The sequence below is a fragment of the Oscarella lobularis genome, chromosome 1, assembly GCF_947507565.1.
Source record: "Oscarella lobularis chromosome 1, ooOscLobu1.1, whole genome shotgun sequence".
NCBI classification, from domain to species: Eukaryota; Metazoa; Porifera; class Homoscleromorpha; order Homosclerophorida; family Oscarellidae; genus Oscarella; species Oscarella lobularis.
The window spans coordinates 6,331,425-6,354,767 of NC_089175.1; the positions used below are offsets into that span (position 1 = coordinate 6,331,425).

General features: G+C 45.6%; 6 protein-coding genes and 2 long non-coding RNA genes across 18 annotated transcripts; 4 read left to right on the top strand and 4 right to left on the bottom strand.

Annotated features, from left to right (window-relative positions):
- The first annotated feature begins 66 nt into the window (after positions 1-66).
- Positions 67-3,545, top strand: LOC136199614 (fibroblast growth factor receptor 3-like). Of its 10 annotated transcripts, none has more exons than XM_065989858.1 (13): positions 67-661; positions 712-1,219; positions 1,276-1,326; positions 1,393-1,437; positions 1,512-2,036; positions 2,109-2,255; positions 2,323-2,421; positions 2,472-2,582; positions 2,649-2,797; positions 2,856-2,978; positions 3,028-3,101; positions 3,166-3,309; positions 3,369-3,545. In XM_065989858.1, the coding sequence occupies exons 3-13, from the start codon at positions 1,299-1,301 to the stop codon at positions 3,472-3,474; spliced, it is 1,551 nt and encodes a 516-aa protein (XP_065845930.1). In that variant the 5' UTR covers positions 67-661; positions 712-1,219; positions 1,276-1,298; the 3' UTR covers positions 3,475-3,545. The 10 variants fall into 10 exon arrangements, with proteins under 10 accessions (XP_065845930.1, XP_065845931.1, XP_065845932.1 ...); XM_065989860.1 differs by having other exon boundaries at positions 68-661; positions 1,512-1,649; positions 1,764-2,255; XM_065989856.1 differs by having other exon boundaries at positions 68-661; positions 712-960; positions 1,056-1,219; positions 1,512-2,255.
- A 38-nt stretch (positions 3,546-3,583) lies between these two features.
- LOC136199625 (uncharacterized) lies at positions 3,584-5,318 on the bottom strand. Of its 2 annotated transcripts, XR_010673120.1 has the most exons (4): positions 5,268-5,318; positions 5,110-5,220; positions 4,716-4,756; positions 3,584-4,669 (listed from the first exon to the last, which is right to left on the bottom strand). It is a non-coding gene; the product is annotated as an uncharacterized lncRNA (long non-coding RNA). The 2 variants fall into 2 exon arrangements; XR_010673119.1 differs by having other exon boundaries at positions 5,110-5,290.
- Positions 5,319-5,355: 37 nt separating this feature from the next.
- On the top strand, positions 5,356-6,180 carry LOC136190157 (uncharacterized). The gene is made up of 4 exons (XR_010670516.1): positions 5,356-5,467; positions 5,517-5,594; positions 5,647-6,011; positions 6,065-6,180. It is a non-coding gene; the product is annotated as an uncharacterized lncRNA (long non-coding RNA).
- A 3,098-nt stretch (positions 6,181-9,278) lies between these two features.
- On the bottom strand, positions 9,279-10,480 carry LOC136190149 (uncharacterized). Its single transcript, XM_065978231.1, has 4 exons — positions 10,385-10,480; positions 9,957-10,334; positions 9,846-9,905; positions 9,279-9,795 (listed from the first exon to the last, which is right to left on the bottom strand). Exons 1-4 carry the CDS (start codon positions 10,470-10,472, stop codon positions 9,479-9,481), a joined length of 843 nt encoding a protein of 280 aa, XP_065834303.1. The 5' UTR covers positions 10,473-10,480; the 3' UTR covers positions 9,279-9,478.
- A 1,559-nt stretch (positions 10,481-12,039) lies between these two features.
- Positions 12,040-14,462, bottom strand: LOC136188185 (ficolin-1-like). The gene is made up of 6 exons (XM_065975918.1): positions 14,338-14,462; positions 13,139-14,287; positions 13,047-13,076; positions 12,962-12,994; positions 12,880-12,912; positions 12,040-12,827 (listed from the first exon to the last, which is right to left on the bottom strand). Exons 2-6 carry the CDS (start codon positions 13,301-13,303, stop codon positions 12,174-12,176), a joined length of 915 nt encoding a protein of 304 aa, XP_065831990.1. The 5' UTR covers positions 13,304-14,287; positions 14,338-14,462; the 3' UTR covers positions 12,040-12,173.
- On the top strand, positions 14,066-15,105 carry LOC136188193 (arylamine N-acetyltransferase-like). Its single transcript, XM_065975922.1, has one exon. It carries the CDS (start codon positions 14,175-14,177, stop codon positions 14,982-14,984), a length of 810 nt encoding a protein of 269 aa, XP_065831994.1. The 5' UTR covers positions 14,066-14,174; the 3' UTR covers positions 14,985-15,105.
- Positions 15,106-17,298: 2,193 nt separating this feature from the next.
- Positions 17,299-18,966, top strand: LOC136196551 (fibroblast growth factor receptor 3-like). Its single transcript, XM_065986157.1, has 8 exons — positions 17,299-17,740; positions 17,800-17,898; positions 17,960-18,070; positions 18,142-18,290; positions 18,347-18,469; positions 18,536-18,609; positions 18,672-18,815; positions 18,870-18,966. The coding sequence occupies exons 1-8, from the start codon at positions 17,299-17,301 to the stop codon at positions 18,964-18,966; spliced, it is 1,239 nt and encodes a 412-aa protein (XP_065842229.1).
- Positions 18,967-20,782: 1,816 nt separating this feature from the next.
- On the bottom strand, positions 20,783-22,847 carry LOC136199882 (uncharacterized). Its single transcript, XM_065990180.1, has 4 exons — positions 22,160-22,847; positions 21,850-22,101; positions 21,250-21,793; positions 20,783-21,193 (listed from the first exon to the last, which is right to left on the bottom strand). The coding sequence occupies exons 1-4, from the start codon at positions 22,235-22,237 to the stop codon at positions 20,931-20,933; spliced, it is 1,137 nt and encodes a 378-aa protein (XP_065846252.1). The 5' UTR covers positions 22,238-22,847; the 3' UTR covers positions 20,783-20,930.
- Between the last annotated feature and the right edge of the window lie 496 nt (positions 22,848-23,343).

The window sequence follows — 23,343 nt, forward strand, 5'->3', positions numbered from 1 at the left end:
ACTAGTATCTATCTCAGACTCTATTACAGTGTACTATTATGGTGTATTTCGACTAGTTCAAGCTCGGATAAAGGTATCGGAGCCATTGCCCTATATATAAAGAGACTTAGCTTAGCTGATCTCGAGATCGCCGCAAGGTCTCGAGAAATGGAAATAAGAGGGGGCCTTGTGTCATTGGCGAGCAGCTCTTCGCCTTTCGGAGTGAACAGAGTACTCTCTGATGTACGGCCGGAGTTTTGACGTCGCGAAACAAGTCTAAAAGAGTGCGAGTGAGAGCGATTTTCGGCTCAAAATACTGAAATCAGAGAAGGATGACGATTCTTGTTCATCATTGAGCACGAAATAGTTCGCTGTTGGTCAAAAACAAGCGGAATCCGTGCGGAAACGTTCCTCTCGCCAGTTGGCCGCTCTTATCCGGGTTCTAGGTCACAATGCAAAATCAAAGCCAGCGCTGATTTACGTTCCGTTCCAATGGAGCACCTTTCCACTAAGAGACAGCTATAGGCTAAGGAGCATTAGACTTCGAGTTCCTACTCTCGGAAATCTTCTACCGCAAACGACTTCATTTCTGATACCCAAAACGTTTTCATGCTGTCTAGTATCCGTTACGTTACTATAAGCAATGTACATCCCTTCTGGAACGGGAACCGAAGCTTATTTAGTGAGTGGGTAGTAATACATAATTAAATAAATGAATATACAGTATTTCAGTAGAACCCCAATTATCTCTACACCTTGGGACGTTAGTGTGTTCAAATAGATGGGAGTGTTTCGAACGTAACGTGTGGAAGTGTATAGGTTTCATCAGCGTAGGTGTTTATTTAGACAAAAAGGCTGGCGATGCAACGCTGAACGCTGTTGCGGCGGTAATAAGCTTGGAAAGAGGAAAGACGTATATTCATCGAGCAGCCGCGGGCTTTAATTAAGAGGTTAGGAACTAAGCAACTGAGTGACGAAAGGGTATGAAGGTAGAGGAAGCCAGTTTCCCAGAAGTAGAACTAAGAACAAGAACCCTTCCTCCTTCTGTAGCTTCTACTAGGCATTTGCATTTACAGGGGCAAATAAGGTCAAAAACACGGTAACGCGCTCACTAAGCGGCATTGAGAGAATCTATCGACTGCACGACCTGAAAGCTTCCTATCCGGAACAGGATAAAGCCATCCAAGATTGACCCTAGAAGCCGGACGAATACGAGAAAGCTTCCCAAGTGCCAACAGCGGTAAGTGCGCATTTCAGTGTAATACAGCATTACTAGTAGTTGGCCGCGTCACGCAGCAAACACCCAACTAGGACAAACCATGAACTCCTCTCTCATATTGGTCATCGGTTAGACTACAAATTGGCTCCCTCACTATACGTGGGGCCGGTACTATGTACTCCTTTGCCGCCTAGGTTATCTTCTCCTCTCAATTGGCTCTAGTTTGAGACTAGCTAAAGGTATAGTAAATCGCAATCTATATACTATCAAAATCAAAAGAAAAGAAACCATTCTAAAAGCCAATCTCTGATAGAGTGCTTTTGCAAGCGCAATGCTACGAGAATTACCAACGAGACCATTCCTATGACGAGACAAGACGTCGTCCGCGTTACTTGTACACAAAATCCAGCAAACTTCCATCTCCGACTCAGGTGGAAAGCGTTTACAGAAAGTAAAAGCAGCGATGCGGAAGGGGTTCAAGACGAATCCCAACTAGTTAGCGTCGTGACAATCAGGGGCGCTTCAATCAACGCGTCCCAAAGTATATTCTCTTGCCGTCTCGTAGACGATACATTTCCAGAAAAGTCGCCGACCTGTTGCACAGTGATCATAAAAAAAATAACTGAAACCAGTACCACTGCAGCGACGAAGATGACACCGACTCAACAAGAAGAGAGGAATTACAACTCTTCGACAACTACTTATATATCTAGTGCTATTGCCGTCTCCACGACAAATTCTTACACAACTCTGCAACAAGAGCCCAACGCTTCGACTGATAGTCCTACTACGAATTATTCGTATCTAAATTGGACTTCATTTCAAAACGCATCGTCCGGTGAATTTATATCTGCTACGGTGTCTGCCACTGCTGTGCTTCTTATTGGTGTTAGTGCTGCTGTTATTATAGCGCTAAAGCGAAAGCGACTTTCTGACAAATTAACTTTGAACGACAGTACGGACAACTTGGCCTATCTTCTCGACGCGAAAGGACAGCAAGTTTGGACCGGAAGCAAAATCATTCCAATTGACTGTCTTTCAATTGGAATAACGCTAGGTAACGAACACGCGATTATACCTACTTAAAAAAAGGTCACAAACCTGTTGCTACATATACATCTCAGGAGAAGGACAATTTGGCACGGTAGCTGAAGGAAAATTAAGATATGCAAGTGAAGAAAGAAAAATTTACGATAAACGAATAGCACTAAAAATGCTCAGAGGTAAAATCTTGCATCTAGTCAAAGAATGCAAAAGATTTTCCTTTCTATAGACCAAGAAGGGATAAACGCAGAGGCGCTTCAAAAAGAAGCCGAATTCATCGTCAATCTCGGTCAACACGAGAACGTCATTCACGTCTACGGTTATTGCATAGAGGAAAAATGTAAGACAGGCCAAAAAACCACGCGCGACCGAGGGCAACCTATAGATATTAAACTAAGACTCTCAGGCGTGAGTAAAATCGTGATGGAATACGCCGAGCTTGGAGACCTCCATCGTCATCTACGCAAATTGAGAAGCGTTGGATTGGACGATGCCAAACAATTCGCGTTTGCGCAGCAGATCGCCGAGGGAATGAACTATGTCGTCTCCAAAGGAGTAAGAACAATTAGGCGCGTGCATGCTGAATTTGATTACGGGGGAATCCTTTCTATAGTGCGTTCATCGCGATCTGGCAGCGCGTAATGTTCTCGTCTGCGAGGGAGAACGATTAAAGATATCTGACTTCGGATTCGCAAAGGATCTCCAGTCAGCTGCCTACTACCGAAAAACGTCGCGCGTACGGCGAACTCGATGCGAAAGCCTTCAATAATTTGATATTGCTATAGGGCGGGGTTATTCCATTTCGGTGGTGTGCGCCGGAAGTGCTTTTGTATCGAACGTATAGCGAATATAGCGACGTGTGAGTGTTCTACAAAAGGGGGAAGGCGATGCCATAAGGGATTGCGAGACCTATATTTCTCTAGCTGGTCCTACGGAATCGTTCTTTGGGAAATAGCGACTCTGGGTGGAACTCCCTATCCCGGTATACCCGTCGAAAAATTGTTCGAATTGCTCACCGGATCATCAGGCTATCGAATGAGTAAACCTAGGAACTGTTCTCAAAAATTGTACGCACTGATAATTAACGGGTAACAAAACATTATTTGCCAGTTTTACTGACGTATAGGTACGGCGTCATGGTTCGCTGTTGGAACTCGGTTCCGGATACAAGGCCAACGTTCATCAGCATAACGTCCGAGTACGTGCGAACTAATGGACCACAAGCTCTTTGAACGTCACAGTTTGTTTAATTCTCTGTGTTTTTGCGTACAATTTCTCTATGATTCACAACGCCTTAAAACTCGTCGACGCCATTTTTTCCCTAAACGTTTCCGCTTTTACGACGCCGAAAAACCTTTTCGATAGTTTATTCAGGGGCACTCTCGGGTCTTCGTCCGGCAATTAGTCTTTTTCTTAAACTTCTAAAGGGGTCGCAGAAAATTTTGTCTGATTGAAACATTCCAGTTTTTTATCGCAAAGCGCCGCGAGTTAAGTGGACGCCATTCGAAGGTCTCTCATCGTAAAATTGGATCCCCAACGAGCCATCGTACGTACGTGCCCGATAAGAAACAGAATAAACAGAGACGTCATTTCGCACGAGTGCCGTTTATACTCAATGTGCTGATCTCAGCAGTTTCGCTTTGGATCTTATAGAGGAGGCCAATCATGATGCATTGTGTGGGTTCGTAGCAATCTCTAACCGCGACGAACCATGCACACAAAAGGGTTCTGCCCACACGGGTGCATGCATGATGCAGCCTTCTTATTCTAATTGCATTACTGCGCTAAAACGACAAAAGGCAGCTCGCCCTGCATGGATAAGCCTTCTTGCCTACACGGTCCACTAGGGCAAGCGCTGCCAACGCATACATAATCGCTAGACGCTCGGAGACACGAAACTACAATATGTGATCAGGTCTACATAGTCGAATAAATAAGACAACTATCTGTACCTACTCGTTCTCAAGCCGGGATAAGCTTAGAATGTTCAGAAACAATTGGAACTACTAACTTACGCGAAACCGACGCGTGGACCTACTACACGTTCCACTAAGGCAAGCTAATCGTCAGACGTCAAAGACCGTAGTGATGCAAACGAGGCGCGGAAGGGAGGGTCATTACATTGCACCGATTTGTTGTACTGTACTGCTACACTTTCTGCAACATATACACATTACTCTCATGTGGGTTTCATGCGCTGCTATGACAACCGCCCTCACTCGAGTGCCCCCAACCCAGCTCGCGATAACCAGGCCTATTGGTAGGCCTATCGGCTAGACCGACGGAAATTTTCTTTGCCCGCAAGCGTGGGCAGTGCACTCCACGTCAGGCAATCAGAACCCGTGCATGTAACAGAGAGTCTCACCCCCCTATGTGCCAAACCTGGTCGTTCGTTGATCAAAAGGCCCTGGTCTTTGTCGTATTTCCCTAAAGTATGACATTACTTAGCGAGTCACGTGAAAGTGTTGCTTACGCTCTGATAAGAGCGTGACGGCACGTCCAACATCAGAGAGGCTATCCAAACAAAGTAATGCATCAGCATATAGAGAAGTAACAAATAAGCCTCTATGTGGAAGAATTAATAGAGTGTGAATATTTCTTCCCAAAAGGATCGCTTTCTGACAATGTTACGTAGCCTAAATACACATGGAGGCGCGACGCTTCGATTAAGAATGTCTCGTCTATTTGTCTCGTCTATTCCATGGATTCTAGGCATGCTTGCGCATCCCTGCAGGTTTCGCTGCAGTAGTATGCTGCTTTGCGGGCTGAGCTAAGAGAGTGGATTGACGTCGTTCGTAGGTGCGAAGACAACGAAGTCCAATTTCTACTACGACGAACCTCCCAAAAGGGTTCTGTCTAGCTCTTACTAGTCACACTGCTTTGTAGTCTTCGTTCGTACTCGCCGGAGTTATGTCGGAGCAAACTGAACGAAGTTATGCTTCGAAATGACGAGTTTTCCCCAATGGAGCCCCGATTTTCTAAAAACTTGCTGAACGCAATCGTTCTCATACGTTTAACTTGCTACGTCAGTTGCATCGGCGAAGAAACTTTTCTCCAGTTCGAAAACAGGCATAAAACTCTAGCACGTGACGCAACCAGCCGAGTCCCGGACAATTTATCGTAGTCCGGGTTAGGAAGTGATCGTTGCACCACTAATTCTCGGAAGCCCTAGCTCGCCGCACGTCGTTGCTGTGAAGTGCAGCTCGGATTTGAAGGCGCCAATGGGTAAGCGCACTAAACATCCGTGATCGCACGTTCCCCTTCTGCTTGCCAGGGTCTGCACCACGCGCTGTCAGGCTGCGTCCGTCTCATGATTATCTTCGGGCCTATATTACGTATATAAGAAGTGAAGGTTCTGAAGAGATTGGTCATATTCTCAGTTGGTATTTCTGTTTCTGTTTTAGAGGAATATTCGATCTGACTGGAAGAAGCTCAGAGGCGGAGGTGGAGTGTGTGTATATGCAGATCGGGTCCCTCGTGGGACAAAGTCGAAGAGACGAGAAGGAGAAGAACGATAAAGGAGGCCGGAACAGTATATACATTCCCTAATTAACTCTGACGTTATGTCGACTGAGCGATGCTCTTTTATATATGTATATACGAATCGAAGAGGATGACTCACATATTAACGTTTACTGCCAAAGTTGTCTTCTGGGCAGTGTCACTATGACTACCTCTTGACGAAATGCGTGTGATGAGGCATAGTTCATGTTCCGCGTACAACGCGTGGTGTCCTTCATTGTCACAAACACCTTTACTCTGACCTCAGGTCAGTTCATGCATTAGGAACAACGGTGCTATCGAATGACTAAAACATTGTAGGCAATATCATGCAGAACATGTTGCAAAATTATAAGATGAATTTCGGATGTAAATACGACGCCATGCATGCTTTGCTGTTGGAATTCGGCATACCGGATAAAAGGCCAACTTTTTTCGAAAAGCTATACCAAGTACAGTATATAAGACATGTAGTACTGCCAAACATTCTCTATGCCCTCGACATTTTGCAGGTACATGCAACGAAACGATTAATGTCTACGATTCGCTGCGTCTTAAAAAAATGATATCGACAATGTTTCCCTTCTACTTTAGAGAAAGAAACCGCCTCCTTAACTGTCTATCGGGAGCATGTATAAGTTTCTTTCACCTAAATAGGCGGAGTAATTCCTCCGAAGCCAAAGACACTTGAACGTGAAGGTGATTCTTCAACTTCAGACAACTCTTACAAAACTTTTCCCACTTGGAACTTGTCGGCTTTTCATCGCAACTTTCAACGGCTAATCCCCTTTTCGCAAAACGTTTCATCGAAACAATGAAATGACTTTCGCTGTGACTTTCGTTGAGACTTTCAGTGCGAGTAGCGCAGACAGCTTCGTAGGGTTGGTAACGTAATGTGACGTTATCGTCGCACGGACGTAGAACTTTAAACGTGGTTCTATTCTAAAGAAATCGGCTATTCAACGAACGTCGAGGAAAGGAGGGAGCTATATTATACGAGCCTCAGTATCAAGTACTATTTTCCCATATTTGTTCACGCCTAAGCGCTTTTGGTCGGTAAACGTGTACCAAATGAAAGACTTATCGGATGAGTTGGCGACTGCTGTTCTAAAAACGTTTACGGGTGACCGGACGTCAGGCGAGGCAAATGAAAATAAGCTGAAGTCAAGTCTGACAAAAGCCAAAGGCATTTCAATTTCTTCAGCGACTTTTGGCGGCAACTCGGAGCAGAGCTATAAACATTTTTTGATGAAAATTGCGAAGAATGTCATAGAGCGTTCGAATTACCATTTCGCGATCTGTACTATTAGATGGGATGTCGGCCGAAGACGTGTGCCCGATTACAAGGAGAATGAACAGAGACATCATTTCAAACAAGTGCCGTTGACCTCTCAAATGCGTATAGCTCATCCGGTTCGCTCTGCATTTATATAGAGGAGCCACAGCCCAATTACCTCGTTTTGAGGTGGATGATTCGTAGAAAGCCCTTACGCTGACCGCGACGAACCGCGCAGAACTCGAAGAGTTCCACTCACAGCTATATTTATCCTTGCATGTAGCTATTCAACAAAGGCCTTTTCTTGCGGTTACATTACCTATCTAAACTTGCACACACGACAGGACGCTCCTTAGGTATTTTGCAAACGATGCTAGACTGGCGGCCGAACCCTGCATGATCAAATCTCAGATCGTAATCAATATGTCACGTCAATTGAAAACGTAAAACTTGGCGAGGACAGGGTCCGCTACGATCTGACCTCAACTATTCCTTAGTCAATGCTCATCTTACAAGACGCTTGATTGTAGATGTGAGCGTCGTTTAGCTCATTAGGCTCATTAATCACCGTTTGAGAGCGGATACTAAGGATGGAGTGGTGATATGATCGGGACAGAGAGGCAGACCTTCTCTCGCCATCGTCTCTTTGAAAGTAGACGCGGACAATACTGGGTTGCTATGTATTCACTTCCTATTCCTTATTGCGCTAATTTCTTCTAAGGTTCGCACTAAAAGAGCGACGAAGAGGCGACTAACAATGCACGGATAAACCGCCTACAAAAACCGCAGAAAAGCTTGAGAGCCATCTGCTTAGTGCGGTTCAACTCGGATGGAGGGCTCGTGAGGGATGTCGATCGAAAACATTTAAGATCACCATGCAATCTAAAAGTGCATGTATCATAAATTCGCGCCTACACGGTCGACCCCCCCTCAAGGACCCAATGCATCATCGCGCGTCGGAGAAACAATAGGATAATTTCGATTTAGTTGTCGATTAGCTTGCATGGGTGAGTTCCTGGAGGTGCAGCATAAAAGGAGTGTGCATTTCCTTTCAATAACCAATTAGAACAGTAATTACTTAGTACCATGTATACGCTGCCCCTCTTCCTGTCGCGGTCATCTACGTTTCAGAGAAAGACCATTATTTTTGTTGTCGTGGGTTTGGTCTCGTTTTATGCGGTCTCCTTAGACTAGGCCATCATTTCCTTTTCAATTGGAACCGTATAGCGCGGCCGGCGTAGCTATATGGGAATGCGAACCGCATCCTTCGATGTCCAGTCGCTAACAAAACAAAGATGACGGACACGAAACAGAGAAGACGGTGCCGGCACCGCGTGACACAGATTGAGGTCCTCGTCAATTACAATATTTCGCACCACATGGATAACATTCGAACACTTTAGAGATGATCTATCCTAAATGCCTGTCTCACACAGCTGCGCCTACACGTTCCACTGGTACATTGACGTCCAAAGGCAACTTTAATTGGTTTACTCCGCAAAGCCATGCAATCAAATGAACAACTATCTTGTGACAAGGTGGATCATAACTATAGTCCGAACAGGGATAAACGTATCAGAGTCATTTCCGCTTCGCTAAGCTCGTCAATGACTTGTAGTGTGACTTGTGGTGAAAATCGACATCCCGTCTGCGTATACGGTCTGTGTATACTGCATCAGAGAACCTAGCGTCTTGCCTGCCTGCATGCATGCACGCGATTCTCAGCACGGGGAAAGCGCTCACGCGTACTAGAGTCCAGAGGAAAATCGTGGATTAACTTTCCTAGTCGAATCATTGAGTCTACAACTATATCTGCATGTTCGCATGGTGTCTTTCTATGTAGCGGCTCTAATCTCCACGGATAAACCAATGAGAAGGTGATTTCGCGGAGGTCTAGTGTCAATTTTCGATCAGGAGAACAAACTAGACAGCGACGGTTGTGTATGCATACGAGGTCCGATTTATTCCATTCGCTACACTACCAACGGTGCACTGCGTTAGGCGCTTGCCCCGGTGACACGAGATGCCGCGGATCTGCAACTCATATTGCACGAGGGTTTGGGACTTGGCTTTTAGGTTTAGCTCGAAGAGGAGAAAGGGGGCCCCCACATGCACATTTTACCGCTCTTTGCCTTTCAGAGAAGAAACGGCACTGTAAAACAGTCGAAAAGAATCTTGCGGTTATAAAACAGCCTAAATGATCGGCCCTATTCGAAGGGGAACGAGTTTCGGCTCCAAAATACCACAATGAGAGCAGAATTTCGATTCGCGCTCATTTCATAGAGTAAATGAGTTCATTTTCACGGCAAAAACAATCGTATTGCTAGGCAAAACATCACAAAACGTTTCCTAGTTTAACATCCGGGGTAGCTATGAGATTCAAGTAACTACGCTACGGTGAAACAATCACAACGATATGAAACAACTGCAAAAGTCGGTCCCATATAACCAAAACTCTACTAATCCCACACCGCTTTGAAAGAACACAAACTGAATCCAGCACCTTCAGCACATCTATAAGCTCTCTTCGACTTCTTCCTCTCTTGAATAAGATGAAGCTCAAGGCCGTCTTCGCTTGCTGAGACTTTCCAGCACGATTTAACAGGACATTTGCCGTTCACGCATTCTGCAACGCGACGCGGATGAGTTTTTCTCCCGACTGTCCAGAGAAGAGAAGAGACATTTCCAAAGCACGCGACAACCTTTCTTTGTTCGCATTGGCTGTCCACATTGTTTGACACATGATCACTAACGTTGCAACTTGATCCAAGCGCATCTAGAGAAATTAGACGTGCATCTTGGCTGAATAAAGAGTGACGTCACTACCTGGAAGCCTAGGTTTTAGCCCCTCAACGCTAAACATATTCGGTGTCGGACTCGGCAATTCTAGTAGTGAACGTCAGAATAAAATAAATACATACGTCCATTACAACTAACCTGGAGATGTGACGCGAACTTTGGTTGTGAGAGTGAACTCGCTGTCAGACATGGGCTCCGTTCCGCAAAGAAACGTCGTCTGCCCAACATCTCTCAATTTTGTCACATTGACAAAGAGACGAACAGAGAGACGAGACACGTATTTCCAACACGCAAAATCGACATCAGTGACGTCAGAGCAGTACGGAAGCTTATCGCTCGCACCGTCATCACTCAATATTCTCCAACGAGCCAAATTCATAATCGAACGATCATGGCAACACCTGAGCTCGGCCACGTCAGTCTCCGCCTCAAGCGTCACGTCGTACGAACGCAAGCGGTGCGTATACCCATAGCAGACGGACGAGGCGGAACGCGCCAAACGCTTAGCTTTTAGAGCTAAAAATCAACCATAGTAAAACATGCATTCGTATCGCGGTATCCCGCACTTTGATGACTGGATGCCTCGCGAGGCAACGACAAAGAGACGAGAAGGAGAAGAAAGGCGGCGATTAAAGGAACTTGAACAGTAAACATTCCGAGTCTCTGACCCACTGATATATCGTGCGGTATCTGAGCACTGCTCTTTATACAAATCGAAGCGGAAACGCTTATGCATGTCGGTTACAAAAGGATGACACACAAACGATTGATCCTAATATGGGCGTCACTTAGACGTCATCTAGGAAGTCTCACAACCGCTGCTACGCGACGGAACGGAAGGAATGGGTGCGATGCGGCGACGCTCGCCTCCGCATGCAATGCGGTGCCATTGTCTCGAATACACCTCTACGTTGACGTCACGTATATAATCGTGTCATGATGAACAAATCGGTGGCGGGCTGACGTCACTGCGATGTAGGAGCATTCCGAATCCCATTGTTACGCGTGATGAAAATATAATAAGCGCTCTATTTCTAGCTGCATGATACAACGGAAACGTTTTATAGAGGTAAAACAGACTGTGGGTCAAACTCGGGGAAATACCCGCGCGCGGTTAATTAAAGTGTGACGCAACGTCATTGTTAAAATTCTCTTTCTGATGAAAGACGTCGTGGTCTCGCTCTATGAATTCATTTCCCGCAACAAGGCTAACGTTTTCAAAGGTATATAACGCACCCGATTTCATGACGTATTAGAAATAGTTCTCAGCGCTCTAGATATTTTGAGTATACAGTCTGGCAAAAAAGACTTTATGAGGGTGGTAACTCAGCCTGACGTTTCACGACTGCCTTAATTAAAAGCTTTAACTTGGCGCTATTCAAAATCGACTAAACGACGAGCGTTCAGAAAGGGAGAAAGTGCGATTGTGGGTTGACACATTCTGTTAGAAAGACGTTTACCTAAGGCAGGCCTACTAGAAGTTTCATTTCAAAAGAAGGTCTCGAGCTATGTTCAGTTCAACATTTTCGCTCTGCATTTATGGAAAAGGCTGAGCGTCTTCTGAGTTGGTGTGGATGATTCAACCCAAGCGTTTACGCTAACCGCGACGGTCCACACACCCAGGAAGGCTCCGCCTACGTGGGAACGCGTGGGTTACGCAGTGCCTCCAACGCTTTTTAATTTGGTTCGACCCACACTACGCATTCATACCCACTTCCACGTACAACTGTGTATACTGCATTTGTCTAATGTAATCACCTAATCCTCTAAAGGACGCGCCGCCTAAGAATCACCTAAAAATAGTAGGCAAAACGCTAGAACTAAAATTGACTTTGATTGAAAACGTCTCGAAAATTCGGCGAGGGCATATATAGCACAACGCCCGTATAGACTAATAATAGTATAAGGGTGACGTGACCGATCCTGCAACAAAAATATTACTCACAAGAGGCATCTCAATTCACCACAGGAGGCCACTCTCTCTGTCTTAGTTAATTGGCTTTACCTAGAGTGTAGCCTCGGACCCAGGCCTCTCCCACGAACCTTGTCAAGGTTCGGGAGAGAGGCCTGGGTCCGAGGCTATATAGAGTGTTGGAAGTGGCGCGGAAATTTTCACATTGCATCTTATCGGTTATGCAGGTATTAGTCAGCGCGCACCGGCTCGTTAAATTACCCATAGGAGAATATGTCAAAAGCTTTAAGGATCGAGGAAGTGACGGCATTGTGTTTGCAAGAACGTTCTTATCACCTGCATGCATGTCCTAGAGTAACATATTACAGACGAAATAGACGAAATACTTCAAAGAACGCAGGCATACAGAGATAAATAATAAGTCTGTCGTTGACAACCGAGTCTCATTTGGGTCGAAATTTCATCTCGGAAAACTTAAGAGGTTCCGCTTTCCAACTTTGCCACCATATTGCACTTTGGCTCGTCAGATAAAAGCCTCCGTTTAAATTAGATTGAAGGCAACCGTTGTACCACCAAGCACCGTGTCTAAGGGTGGCACAATTATTGTCAGCCAATAGATCATTATCTTGGTCTTTCGTTGTAAAATTCATTCCATTGTGCTCAAATGAAAGCGAGTCGCCAGCGTCTCCACTGAACCCACTTACACCCAAAACGTACTTAGTGCTTTCATTACCGAGACTAAAATTGGAATAATGTGCAAAAGCTCGATTTCCCTGCGCGTCTCCAAGATCAACTCGAAGTTCATTTCCACTGTCGCTGAGACTAAGTAGCTCGTATATATAGTGGAGACCTAACCAGAACTCGACACCGATATTTCCGAAACCGCGTTTGTAGTCATTCCATTCGCGATAAAAATCGACGGATCCGTCTTGTCTTCGCTGAAAGACGGTCCATCCACCCCCGTCGGTGTTCATGTCGCAGTAGACTCGTATAATTCGCGTTGAATTGGGTAGCAAGACGTCGTATATTCCACTTTGCGCTTGATTGCTTCGTTCATAAATGCAAGAGCAGGAACACGATTCGTTGACACGTGCCCCACCCTTATTCATAAAAACAACCACTCGTTTACGTAAACTCTACGTAGTCGTTACCTCGTAGCCACCCATCCAAGGAGTCGCCTTTCTACAACAGATTTGCTTCGAAGCGAATGACTGTCTAAGGAAAGAAGTACCTGTCCTTTTTCCCCTGAAAGTCCGGCGGCTCCCTGTATAGTGCCAACTTATACGTGTTGCTTATGCCATTGTTACCGTTCAAACCTTCTGTCCCTCGTCTCCCTTCTCTCCTTTCTAGGAAACACCGCGACGAAGATGTGTAGAGATGGGAGTAATAACTGTATACTAAGACAGACCTCTCCGGTTGTTCGGTTACTTCGCATCTCGTACAGGCTCAATGGCAGGCAGACGGCTGGGCCATTTGACGAGACGACATTTGGACTCTGGCAAGTGTTTGTGCCGGCCCCTCTTTCTGATATCGACGAAACTATTACTAGTAGAACGGTGACGAGGAGCTGCATGGTGTAGACGCGTTCAATCTCCTAGAGTGAGTGTCAATACTTGCATGGTGTCGTTACGTATACATCCTCCTGCTACAGTACTATTATTATCTCACACTCTCCGGAGCAGGAAGCAATCATTCGCTTCCTACTAACAACAGGACGTGACTGTTTATTCGGATGTGTCACTGTTGCGTTTTATTACATAAACAGGCGTATGCTATATATACTCTCCCAGCCATCATTGTCAATATCAGCCGAGACAGTTTACCAAGACTGAAGTAGAAACGAAAGTATCAGAAATACGGTGAAAACGACTCGTGTGGCGATGGAAGAGACAATTCAACTCTCAACACAAATGCTAGGATCTCAAGCCCTCTTGACGTCCTAAGACTTTGACTTTCACACGTTTCGGTAACTACACTAGCTCCTTGACCTGAACAGTGTAGAAAGTAACTCTCGGACAATTTTTTCGTCTGTCAGGGTTATAGGAGGATTGAAATTCCAATGACTATCCAATATTGCCTCATTTCAAGAGATCGATCCTAATTTCCCTAGATCTGTTGCTTGACCTGCCCCGTGGAACAAAAAGAAATCTATCGTATTGCGCAGGCGCCTTTTTCAACAACTTGAAGCTAGAGGACATTTCTCCTAAAGGGGCCTCGTTTCGATGCGATCGACTGAATTGCTTGATAAACGTCTTTGCGAACGTTTCTTCCCGATCGCAGGCAATGACGCAGCCGAGAAGGTCTTCGCGTTTGCCTTGGAGTTGTCACGTGACAAAAAGACGAATGACGAAGAAACGTCCCGGACAACAAGAAGACAAAGGAAAGATGAAGCAGTACAATAGAGAGAGGAAGAGCCGTCTGTTAGAGCATGCGCGCATACCAGAATGAACGAGACGAAATTCGACGCCTATCTCGCTCGTTTCGGCGGCTCGCGAGACGGTCATCCGTCTCTCGAAGCACTAGAAAGTCTCGTGCGAGCTCACGTGACGTCGATCCCCTTCGAAAACTTCGACGTAATGGACGGCATTCCCATCTCACTCGACGTACCTCGTTTCTACGCGAAGATAGTCGAAAATCGACGCGGCGGCTTCTGCTACGAACTCAACGGCCTATTCCAAAGCCTTCTCCGTCATCTCGGCTATGACGTAATCCTCCTTCAAGCGCGCGTGCGTAACTCCGTGACGAAAATTCTCTATCCAAAAATGAGTCACGTGACAATGTCCGTCGCTCTTCCGCACGCGCCGGCGAACGAGACGCGATATCTCGTCGATGTCGCCTTCGCCGACGCGCTCTGCGCACCGCTGCGTCTCGTCGACGGAATCGAACGCGCGCATCCCTTGTGGGACGTTCGGCTCACGGCGAGCGACGACGATTGGACGGTGGAGACGCGCGATGCCGAGGAGTGGATCGAAAGATATCGATTCACTACTAATCCTATTGATTCTTTGGATGCTTTTGCTGGTATGCTTCGTTATCATACGACTGATCCGGAAGCGCCGTTTATGACGGCTAGGGTTTGTACGTTGCTAGGCGACGACGATGGACGCTTAATTTTTACGGATCGTGGGGATGATGGTCCGAGATTGATTGAAATGGAGCCGAATCGTGGGGCCGAGAAGCGAGTCAATTTCTTGAAAAGTGCCCACGAAGTCAAGGATGTTATGCTGAAAAAATTCAATATCGTAGTGGAATGACGTTGATTTGCTCCTCAAGACAAAGAAAAAGGAATCTCACTTTTGACGTTACTATAAGAGCTCTTTCTGTCGAGATATCATTTTTGTCTAATGATAATTAAACAATTTGCGTACGTAATCAGTTACCATAATGCAGCTCAGCTCTACTTATAGTCTCTCAAAGACTCTGACAACGTCCAGCTTAATATACCGGTGTATGGGAAGTTTACAATTGTTTTACAAAGTAGAGGAGATGATACCTCCTCATCTTTAGGAATCCTGTTTTGACTAACACGGTTTGTCGCTAATATCGAGAACGCTGTGCGCTGTCGGTCTCCGGCCGAAACGTCAGAAAACGAGGGAAAATGGCAAAATGATTATTCTCCGCGACCGGCGGCTCTCAACAAGTAGCATGAGGAGACTTATTGTGTACTACTACACTATAATACATAACGTATACAGGACCTCATTCCGGATGCTTCCAGGATGTGTATGTGCAAACATCCGAAACAACCGGAAACTTCGCCTTTGCAACTCTATATTTGTCAGAGAGAACTTGCCCGACATAAGCTAATTAGATATTCGACAGTGAACACTATCTCCAACAAACCTAGCGTCGTCCTCAGACGTTTTGTCGATGTGGGGCCGGATGCCAAAAGGTCTGTTACGGCTACGCCCATTCACGTGGTCCAATAATTAATGGGCGGTTCCGTAGAGACGTCATGACAATGACGCCTTGATGACGCCAGACTCGGCGAATCTGTACACTTGCAGCGGTATGAAGCGAGAGGCTTTAGAGCGTAGGAAAATGACTCCCTTGGCGTTCATAAACACGCTGCTTGGCACGTTTCGGGGTCATTCGCGAAATACCACTGCAAGTGTGCAGATCCGTCCAGTCCGATCGGGGGCGTCATCTTAGTTGTCACTGTCGCGATGTCTCTACGGAACCGCCCATTAATTAATTATTGGATTTTCCGGACCACGTCAATGGGCGTAGCCGTACCTGACCTTTTGGTGCGGGGCCATCCGGGCCCGCATCGACAGAAGGTCTGGGGACGATGCGACACTAATTTCCTATCTATGCTAGCAGTATGATTCACGATGGAGATATAACCTCTGTACTTTGTCAGCCCAGAACAATTAACGTACGATCCGCAGACGCACCTATTTTGATTCCTCTCATAGCCCATGGCAAGACAAAGGTGCCTTCTCCGCGTGGAACATATAAGGATACCACCCCTTTTCTTAAAAGTAGAACGCTTCCTCCGCCATTTCCTGCTTTTGTAGTAGTCGATTATTAGCTCACCGTGGTCCTGAGATGCTATTACAATAAGAGGGACCGGCAGAAAACACCTTAGGCCTTTGGATGAGAAGAATGCACCTGGCTTCGCCATATGGGCATCTCCCTTCCAAAAAAGTTGCACATTTAGATGCAAGATCAATTGCTCAGATTTGGGAGGAAACGACGATGCTTTCCTAGGAAACGATAAGCTAAGCGTATCGCTTCCCCTCAAATCTCGACGAGGTCCGGTCGCCGGCAAATACAGTCAAAATCAGGCGAAAACTGTCCTTTCCGCAAACACGACTGCCCTCAATACGTAGCATATAGAGACTTTTCTAAGTACGACTTAAAAGCTCCCCATCCGGCACTGACTGAAGCCAGGACAGTGTACAAGATCTACTTTTACCTTCGACCCAGATAATCTGAAGCCAGAAATATGTTCGAGGGGAAAACACGCCCGTCCCCGAGTGAGTCCAACACTCCGCAGCCAACGCTCACCACGGACGATACACTATGAACTTCTACTCTCTCGTATTGGGCATAGGTTAGACTAGAAATCGGCCACCTCACTGCATTGTGCGGTACCATTCTTATACGCCTATAGGTTATCTTCTCCTCTCAATCAGCTCTCGTCCCGTACGAAAAAATGGTAAGGTAGAGCCAACTACCAAAAGAAAAGAAAAGCCTAGCTCCCCTAACAACCAATCTCTGATAGAGTGTGAGTGCTATCGCTATGTTCAGGGAGAAGATGTCGGTGTGAAGGACGATAGCATTTCTATAACGAAAGGCGACGTCGTTGAAGTCTACTGCAGAACGGAAAACACCCATACCGCAATTAATTGGGAAACAAATTTAAATAGTGAAAGCTTCGATGTGACATCTATATCACACTTTGTGCAAATATTGAGAATCGAGAGCGCTTCAGTCGAAGCGTCTCAAAATAAAATGGAAGCCACCTGCAATCTAACAGACAACGAAAAAGCGACAATATTCGAACAATGCTGCCGCTTGACAATCCGCATCAAAACTAATAAAACAAATACTAAACCCACGATGACGGCAACGAAGACATTGACAGCAACTCTACCACAAAACAGAACAAATTTTACGACAACCAATGTTTACAGTGCTACTGCCGCCCCAACGAATCATTCCTATGCGACCGAGGAGCAAGAGAGGCCAAATTCTACGACCTTAAGCTCTACTTCTGCCTCTACTACCACAAATCATTCCTATGTAAATGTGACCTCATTTCAGACCTCTACCTCGCGTCATACTGCGACTATCTCTGCGGTGTGCGTCGCTACTGCGCTCCTTATTAGTGTTCTAGCCGCTGTTTTGTTTGCCCTAAAAAGGAAGCGGCTTTCTAACAACATTAACTCGAACGATAATAGCACGGACAATTTGAATTATCTTCTCGACGTCAAAGAGCCGGAAATTTGGAATGGAAACAAAATCATTCCAATAGACTGCCTCTTAGTGGGTAAATCGCTAGGTAAAACGCACTCGCGGTCATTTGTGAAGCACAAATTCGCAAGCCAGTTGTTATCTCAGGGGAAGGGCAATTTGGAACGGTGGCTGAAGGAAAATTAAAAACAGCGAGCAAGGAAGGCCAAGTTTACAGTAAGCGAATCGCAATAAAAATGCTCAGAGGTAAGCGCACAAACTTGATCGAAGTGCATGTATTGAGCACGGAATTCATCTCTGTCTATAGACGAAGGAGGAGACAACGCAAAAGAGCTTCAAAAAGAAGCCGAATTCATCGTCAACCTCGGTCGACACGAGAACGTCATTCTCGTCTACGGTTACTGCATAGAAGAGACATGTAAGGCGGCGTCGAAATTCGCGCACGTCTAAGAGCACGACTAAACTATGCATGTATACAATACTGTTCAGGCGTGAGTAAGATCGTAATGGAATATGCCGAGCTCGGAGACCTACATCGTCATCTACGCAAACTGAGAAGCGTCGGACTCGACGACAGGAAACAATTCGCATTTGCGCAGCAAATCGCCGAAGGAATGAAGTATGTCGCCTCCAAAGGAGTAAGGAAAATTGACAAGCGTGCTGACGCGATAAATTGGAGAAAATCGCCTTCTAGTGCGTTCATCGCGATTTAGCAGCAAGAAACGTTCTCGTTTGCGCGGGACAACGACTAAAGGTTTCCGACTTCGGACTCGCTAAAGATCTCCAATCGGCTGCCTACTACCGAAAAACGAAGCGTGTACGTCGAGGGAAAAGCGAAATTAACCCAAATTAATTAAGCCAATAAACCATTTTTCATACACAGGGCGGTGTTATACCGTTTCGATGGTGTGCACCGGAAGTACTTCTATATCGAACCTATAGCGAATATAGCGACGTGTGAGTAAACAAAAAAGAAGTGATTCTATATGCATAAGAGCGTGCGCTCTCTATTACACTAGCTGGTCCTACGGAATCGTTCTTTGGGAAATAGCGACTCTAGGCGGAACTCCCTATCCGGGAATACCCGTCGAGAAGTTGTTCGAACTGCTGACCGGGAAAACGGGCTATCGAATGAGTAAACCAAGAAACTGCTCTCAAAAATTGTACGAACGGGTTAATGCATTTGGATAAATAATTATGTCCTTATCCTGACGTAGATACGACGTCATGGCTCGCTGTTGGGATTCGGTCCCAGACACAAGGCCGACGTTCTTTCGAATAACGTCCGAATATGTGCGAAATTACGACGTATAGCAAGAGAGACTCGCTCTACATCGCGGTGTACGTGTGCTCTGTGCTCTCGATTGTTTCTGTGTACATGCAACTATACGCATTAATTAAGTCCCTTTCATTTTTATCGGGAGGGAAGAGGACTCCTTTCGCCAACTTCAAAAAGAAAGTTGTCAGTCTTAATTAATTAAACGAGCATGTCTCTGTTAAGCCAGCAAAAAAAGCGACAATTCAAGGGCGCTACAACGACCTCAAGATCAAGCACTATTTTCTCTTTTATGGCCTACGCCTGCATAAGCGCTGCAGCTTAGGAAGTGCCAGAGCGCCTGGCAAGTAAGGTGGAAAATGGTCTGTTTTCTAGCTTTCGTAAAAGCCAAAGGCAGTCTAATACATGTCATGAACTACTCTATCATTATAAGGCTATCATTATAAGGGAACGATGGCCAAACGTATGCACCCGAGTACAAGGAACGAATTCTGCCGGGCTCTCAAATATAAAAAGTCCAGCACTTTTGCTCTGAACCTTAAAAGAGGTTCAGCTCCTGTGGACGATTTATCTAAAGCGTTTACGCTACGCACACAAACGGTCGTTCTGCGATGTCATTTCAGTTCAAAACGTCATGTATATATAGATAGTCCCAGTAACTTGCGAAATGGATCATTATGGCCAGGTCTCAACTGTCACAGTTTTCTTTAGCTATCGCTTAATTTAATCGCGTCAATTAAGTCATTATCTAATCAACACTGGGGACGAAAGGTGAGACTGCTAGAAACGAAACCATGTGTTTGGAAATCTCGACGGAGCGAACCTCAGTCGCTATATTGACCTTTCCTAAGTATCCTGATTGCCTGAAGACGGTTTGCACTGATGCTTCATGAGTGAACCGCGACCCTGCAGCTGTCAACTAGCTACACTGCACGTACACGATCCTAATATCATCAGAAACAACATAAACTAGTCGACACAGTCATTTGGAGACGTGTGTTTCAACTAGATCAAGCCTAAAGGGATCTCGTAGACATCTCATGTAAAACTACGAGAACTAGACAGTGACCTCCTTACATACATACGCCATTCGCTACCCTAGTGAGCTACCTGTAAGGGGCATTGAGGCCATTTCAGATCCTAAGGCAAGCGCCCACGCCTAAAAATCACCAGACTTCGGAGACACACTTAATTAATTAATTAAGTGAAATCACCAGACTTCGGAGACACACTTAATTAATTAATTAAGTGGTCGACTATGTTGTAGCTGCATGTACGCCTACGTCTGCTGGCAATTCTATAGACTGTACCTAGCTAATACGACGTATGGAATCCTATGAATATCTGCTGAAACAAGTTCTTTTTCGCTACCACAGGCCAGAAGACACATCTGTGGAAGATCGAAGGGTCGACGTAAAGGGGACCCCCCATGCACCTTGCATATTTTACTTGCATCGACTCGTTTTTTGCCTTTCAAAGTAGTGCCAGAGTCTCCATCAGCATCTTGCAGCCACTAAAACAAGTTCGCTTTCGAAAGACATCGATTCTCTGCCCTAAATTACAGCTATCGGTGTACAATGTCGATTCTCGTTCCTATTCTAGGACACATAAGTTCATTTCTGCCATGATAATCCTTGCGAAAGACGTAAAACCCGTTGCTTGACCTCAGGCTTGACCTTAGGATGTTAAACATCCGGGTTTGAGGCCTCCGGACCAGGTTATTCTAAGGCTTCCGTCGTAAACCACGCCTATAGAGTGTTTTTCTAAAAGCGGATGCACGGACATGCCTTCCGTTTCCAAAAATTTGTGTTGGCTCGAAATCAAGAGTGAACCGCGTTTCCAGACTGCACTGCAAACATTGAAGACCGCGATGCAAAGTTGGATGAACGTTTACAAACAATAACATGCAAAGTACTGTACTTCTGTTCTTTTTTGTATATGCGTCTATACCAACTACACATCTAAATTGTTTGTATGATATCTTCTTTTGGGATTGTTTAGGTTAGGAAACCACAGTTTTTCTGCTGCATCTGAACGCTGTCTTAGCCAAGGTCCCGAGGCCGAGCTTCAGCTTCAGAATTTTCCTACCCTTTGTACCGTTGATTTGGCAAAAGTTAGAATCCGAAAGTCGATTTGTGCATTCCTGAACTTGCTCAAATGACTCTGATTTTTGGACTTCCCACGTGCAATTTGAGCTGCCAGTGGAACCACATTTAATAGTACAGCTGTTTTTGCCCTTTGAAATTATACGACAATTGACCTTCGCTGCGCAAGAGAAGACAGTAAGAAAACGAAACAAAATTCAGACCTAACATTAGTACTTTTTTTCGACCAGAAAGTGTCGGAGCAACGTTTTTCCGGCGTAGACGACGGCTTTTCTGTCACCAGTAGAAATGAAGTCGATGGCTGAGGATGAATAGTCGGCTGTTTTGTCGCCGGTTGGTGCGGTTCAGAAGGCTGAACAGACGGTGCGGTCACGTCATTTCTTTGGCACTTGGAGCCCTCGCACTCGCACTCGCAGCACGTATTCAAGCAATTTGGATCATATTTCGGCTTCCTCTTGCAGCAGAGATAATTCTTCCTGTGAAACGGAAGGCACTTCTTCCAATTCAAATACGTGTTTTTTCTGTACAGCATTTTATGGATAAAGTGATTCTCCCAAAGCGTAGTGTTGGTACAGAACGCTTCTTCCGGCGACGAGTTAGTGCAATCATCAACGGGAAATCCCTTCGCATCGAAGCCTTTCATTGACACAAGATAATGACTTCCGTTGCGAGTGGCACACAACACTTTGTAGGGGTAGTAACGCGCCTCGACCTCGGCATAATTGCGGCACGGATTAGAAAGTTTAAAAGTGGTTAGATTCTAAAAAAAAGCGACGATTATTGAACGCGAGGGAGGGAGAGAGGGCGCATTTATACCTCACTATCAATTTCTAATTTTCCGTTTGCGTTCACGCCTAGGCGCTTCTGTTGAGGAAACGTGTACCAGATGAAAGATTTATTGCTGGGGTGGACCATATGCGGGTCGACGAGTTTTAATAGAAAAAGGTCCACGGACGAGTCGACGTCAGGCAAAGTCAACGAAAGTACGCTGGAGTCAAATTTGATAAAAGCATGAGGATTTTTCATGTCGTCTTCGAACGTTTTGCGTGTCGGTGAGGAGGAGCAGAGCTGTAAAAAGGCATTGATCAGACTGAGTTCAGCAATGGCTGTGAGATTCAGAGAATACCATATCAAGCTCTCTCATCGCAAAATTGGTGCTCGAACACATGTGCCAGACAACAAAAAGAATGAACAGAGACTTCATTTCGAACGATCGAATGCTGTTGAGCTCACTATGATCAGCTCAGACGTTTCGCTCTGCATTTTATAGAGGAGGCTCGTCTCAATTAGCGCTTTCCCAAATCTTGAAGATGGAGTCAGTCGCGTTCTTGGCGCACATCCCGCGTGGGCAGTCTCTGTCTCGGGCCTGACTAACGCCCACGTACCATACCTATAGGCCCCGCCCTCACTTAATTATTCTTATGTAGTAATATGAAGGAAGCGTTTCTCCCGTCAAACTTGTCTCCTCTACGAAGGAAAACATGCGCAAAAATTCTAGGCAAAATCGAGTTGACAAATAAAACTCGTAAACCCTGGGCGTTTGCAAAATCTTGAAGACGAGAGGAGAGTCGTTTTTTTTCAACTAAAGAAACAAGCGTAGCTTAAACGTGACATCATCCATATACAGAGAAACAAAAATGCGACGTGCATGCCGTGCCCATATAGGCATGTGAGAACTCGGAAGCTAGAAGAGTCCCGATGTCACCATACCGACCTAATTACATCACCCATTCAAATTAACAAACGAAGCGACGACGAAGAGGCGTGCTTTGGGAAAACCGACTCGCCTACGCGCCTACGCGCTCTACTTAAACCAATGAGGCATGCAGCCTTAATTAAGTAACCTTTCGACGTCGAAGACAAAAAAAGTGAAACAAAAGTCATTATACTACTCGATCAAATCTCTGCTGGAAAGTTTCCCTATTCGGTGTGTTTCTACTAGACTATATATAGTTCAAGCCTGATAAGCGAATCGCGTGGGTTTCGCGTGCAAATAGGAGGATGTTTAGATCACGAATTATAGAGAACCCACAACGCTGTAAATCAATTATTGTCTCGTGAATTCGTGCATGTTTCAAACTTGGAAGTCTCACGCGAAAGGGGAAGTGAATGCAAAGTATAAATTGGAACCATGAATCATTGTACGACGTCCGCGGTATGAAGACATTCAAAAACAGCACCGCCACCAATACGCGAGCGCCCACGTAATTAGTCGACTTCGGAGACCACAACATGCAATATAACTACACGCTGTTCTACGCCGGGCAGGCAATCGTACGACTATACGACGTGGTGGATCATATGCGGAAG

What these genes read in the sequence shown, in the direction of transcription:
- LOC136196551 (XM_065986157.1), top strand. Translation starts at nt 17,299, where the DNA reads ATGACGGCAACGAAGACATTGACAGCAACTCTACCACAAAACAGAACA. An exon ending in TATAGCGAATATAGCGACGT is followed by an intron (nt 18,610 to 18,671) that starts GTGAGTAAACAA and finishes CTATTACACTAG; the next exon opens with CTGGTCCTACGGAATCGTTC. An exon ending in AGAAACTGCTCTCAAAAATT is followed by an intron (nt 18,816 to 18,869) that starts GTACGAACGGGT and finishes ATCCTGACGTAG; the next exon opens with ATACGACGTCATGGCTCGCT.
- LOC136188193 (XM_065975922.1), top strand. Translation starts at nt 14,175, where the DNA reads ATGAACGAGACGAAATTCGACGCCTATCTCGCTCGTTTCGGCGGCTCG.
- LOC136190149 (XM_065978231.1), bottom strand. Translation starts at nt 10,472, where the DNA reads ATGTTTACTGTTCAAGTTCCTTTAATCGCCGCCTTTCTTCTCCTTCTC. An exon ending in CGAGGCATCCAGTCATCAAA is followed by an intron (nt 10,335 to 10,384) that starts GTGCGGGATACC and finishes GTTGATTTTTAG; the next exon opens with CTCTAAAAGCTAAGCGTTTG. An exon ending in AGTTCGCGTCACATCTCCAG is followed by an intron (nt 9,906 to 9,956) that starts GTTAGTTGTAAT and finishes GTTCACTACTAG; the next exon opens with AATTGCCGAGTCCGACACCG.
- LOC136199614 (XM_065989852.1), top strand. Translation starts at nt 1,299, where the DNA reads ATGAACTCCTCTCTCATATTGGTCATCG. An exon ending in TAGTTTGAGACTAGCTAAAG is followed by an intron (nt 1,438 to 1,511) that starts GTATAGTAAATC and finishes AATCTCTGATAG; the next exon opens with AGTGCTTTTGCAAGCGCAAT. An exon ending in TTATTGCATAGAGGAAAAAT is followed by an intron (nt 2,583 to 2,648) that starts GTAAGACAGGCC and finishes TAAGACTCTCAG; the next exon opens with GCGTGAGTAAAATCGTGATG.
- LOC136199882 (XM_065990180.1), bottom strand. Translation starts at nt 22,237, where the DNA reads ATGAAGTCTCTGTTCATTCTTTTTGTTGTCTGGCACATGTGTTCGAGC. An exon ending in CGATGAGAGAGCTTGATATG is followed by an intron (nt 22,102 to 22,159) that starts GTATTCTCTGAA and finishes GCCTTTTTACAG; the next exon opens with CTCTGCTCCTCCTCACCGAC. An exon ending in AATTAGAAATTGATAGTGAG is followed by an intron (nt 21,794 to 21,849) that starts GTATAAATGCGC and finishes GCTTTTTTTTAG; the next exon opens with AATCTAACCACTTTTAAACT.
- LOC136188185 (XM_065975918.1), bottom strand. Translation starts at nt 13,303, where the DNA reads ATGCAGCTCCTCGTCACCGTTCTACTAGTAATAGTTTCGTCGATATCA. An exon ending in AGGGAGACGAGGGACAGAAG is followed by an intron (nt 12,995 to 13,046) that starts GTTTGAACGGTA and finishes GGCACTATACAG; the next exon opens with GGAGCCGCCGGACTTTCAGG. An exon ending in TGGATGGGTGGCTACGAGGT is followed by an intron (nt 12,828 to 12,879) that starts AACGACTACGTA and finishes ATGAATAAGGGT; the next exon opens with GGGGCACGTGTCAACGAATC.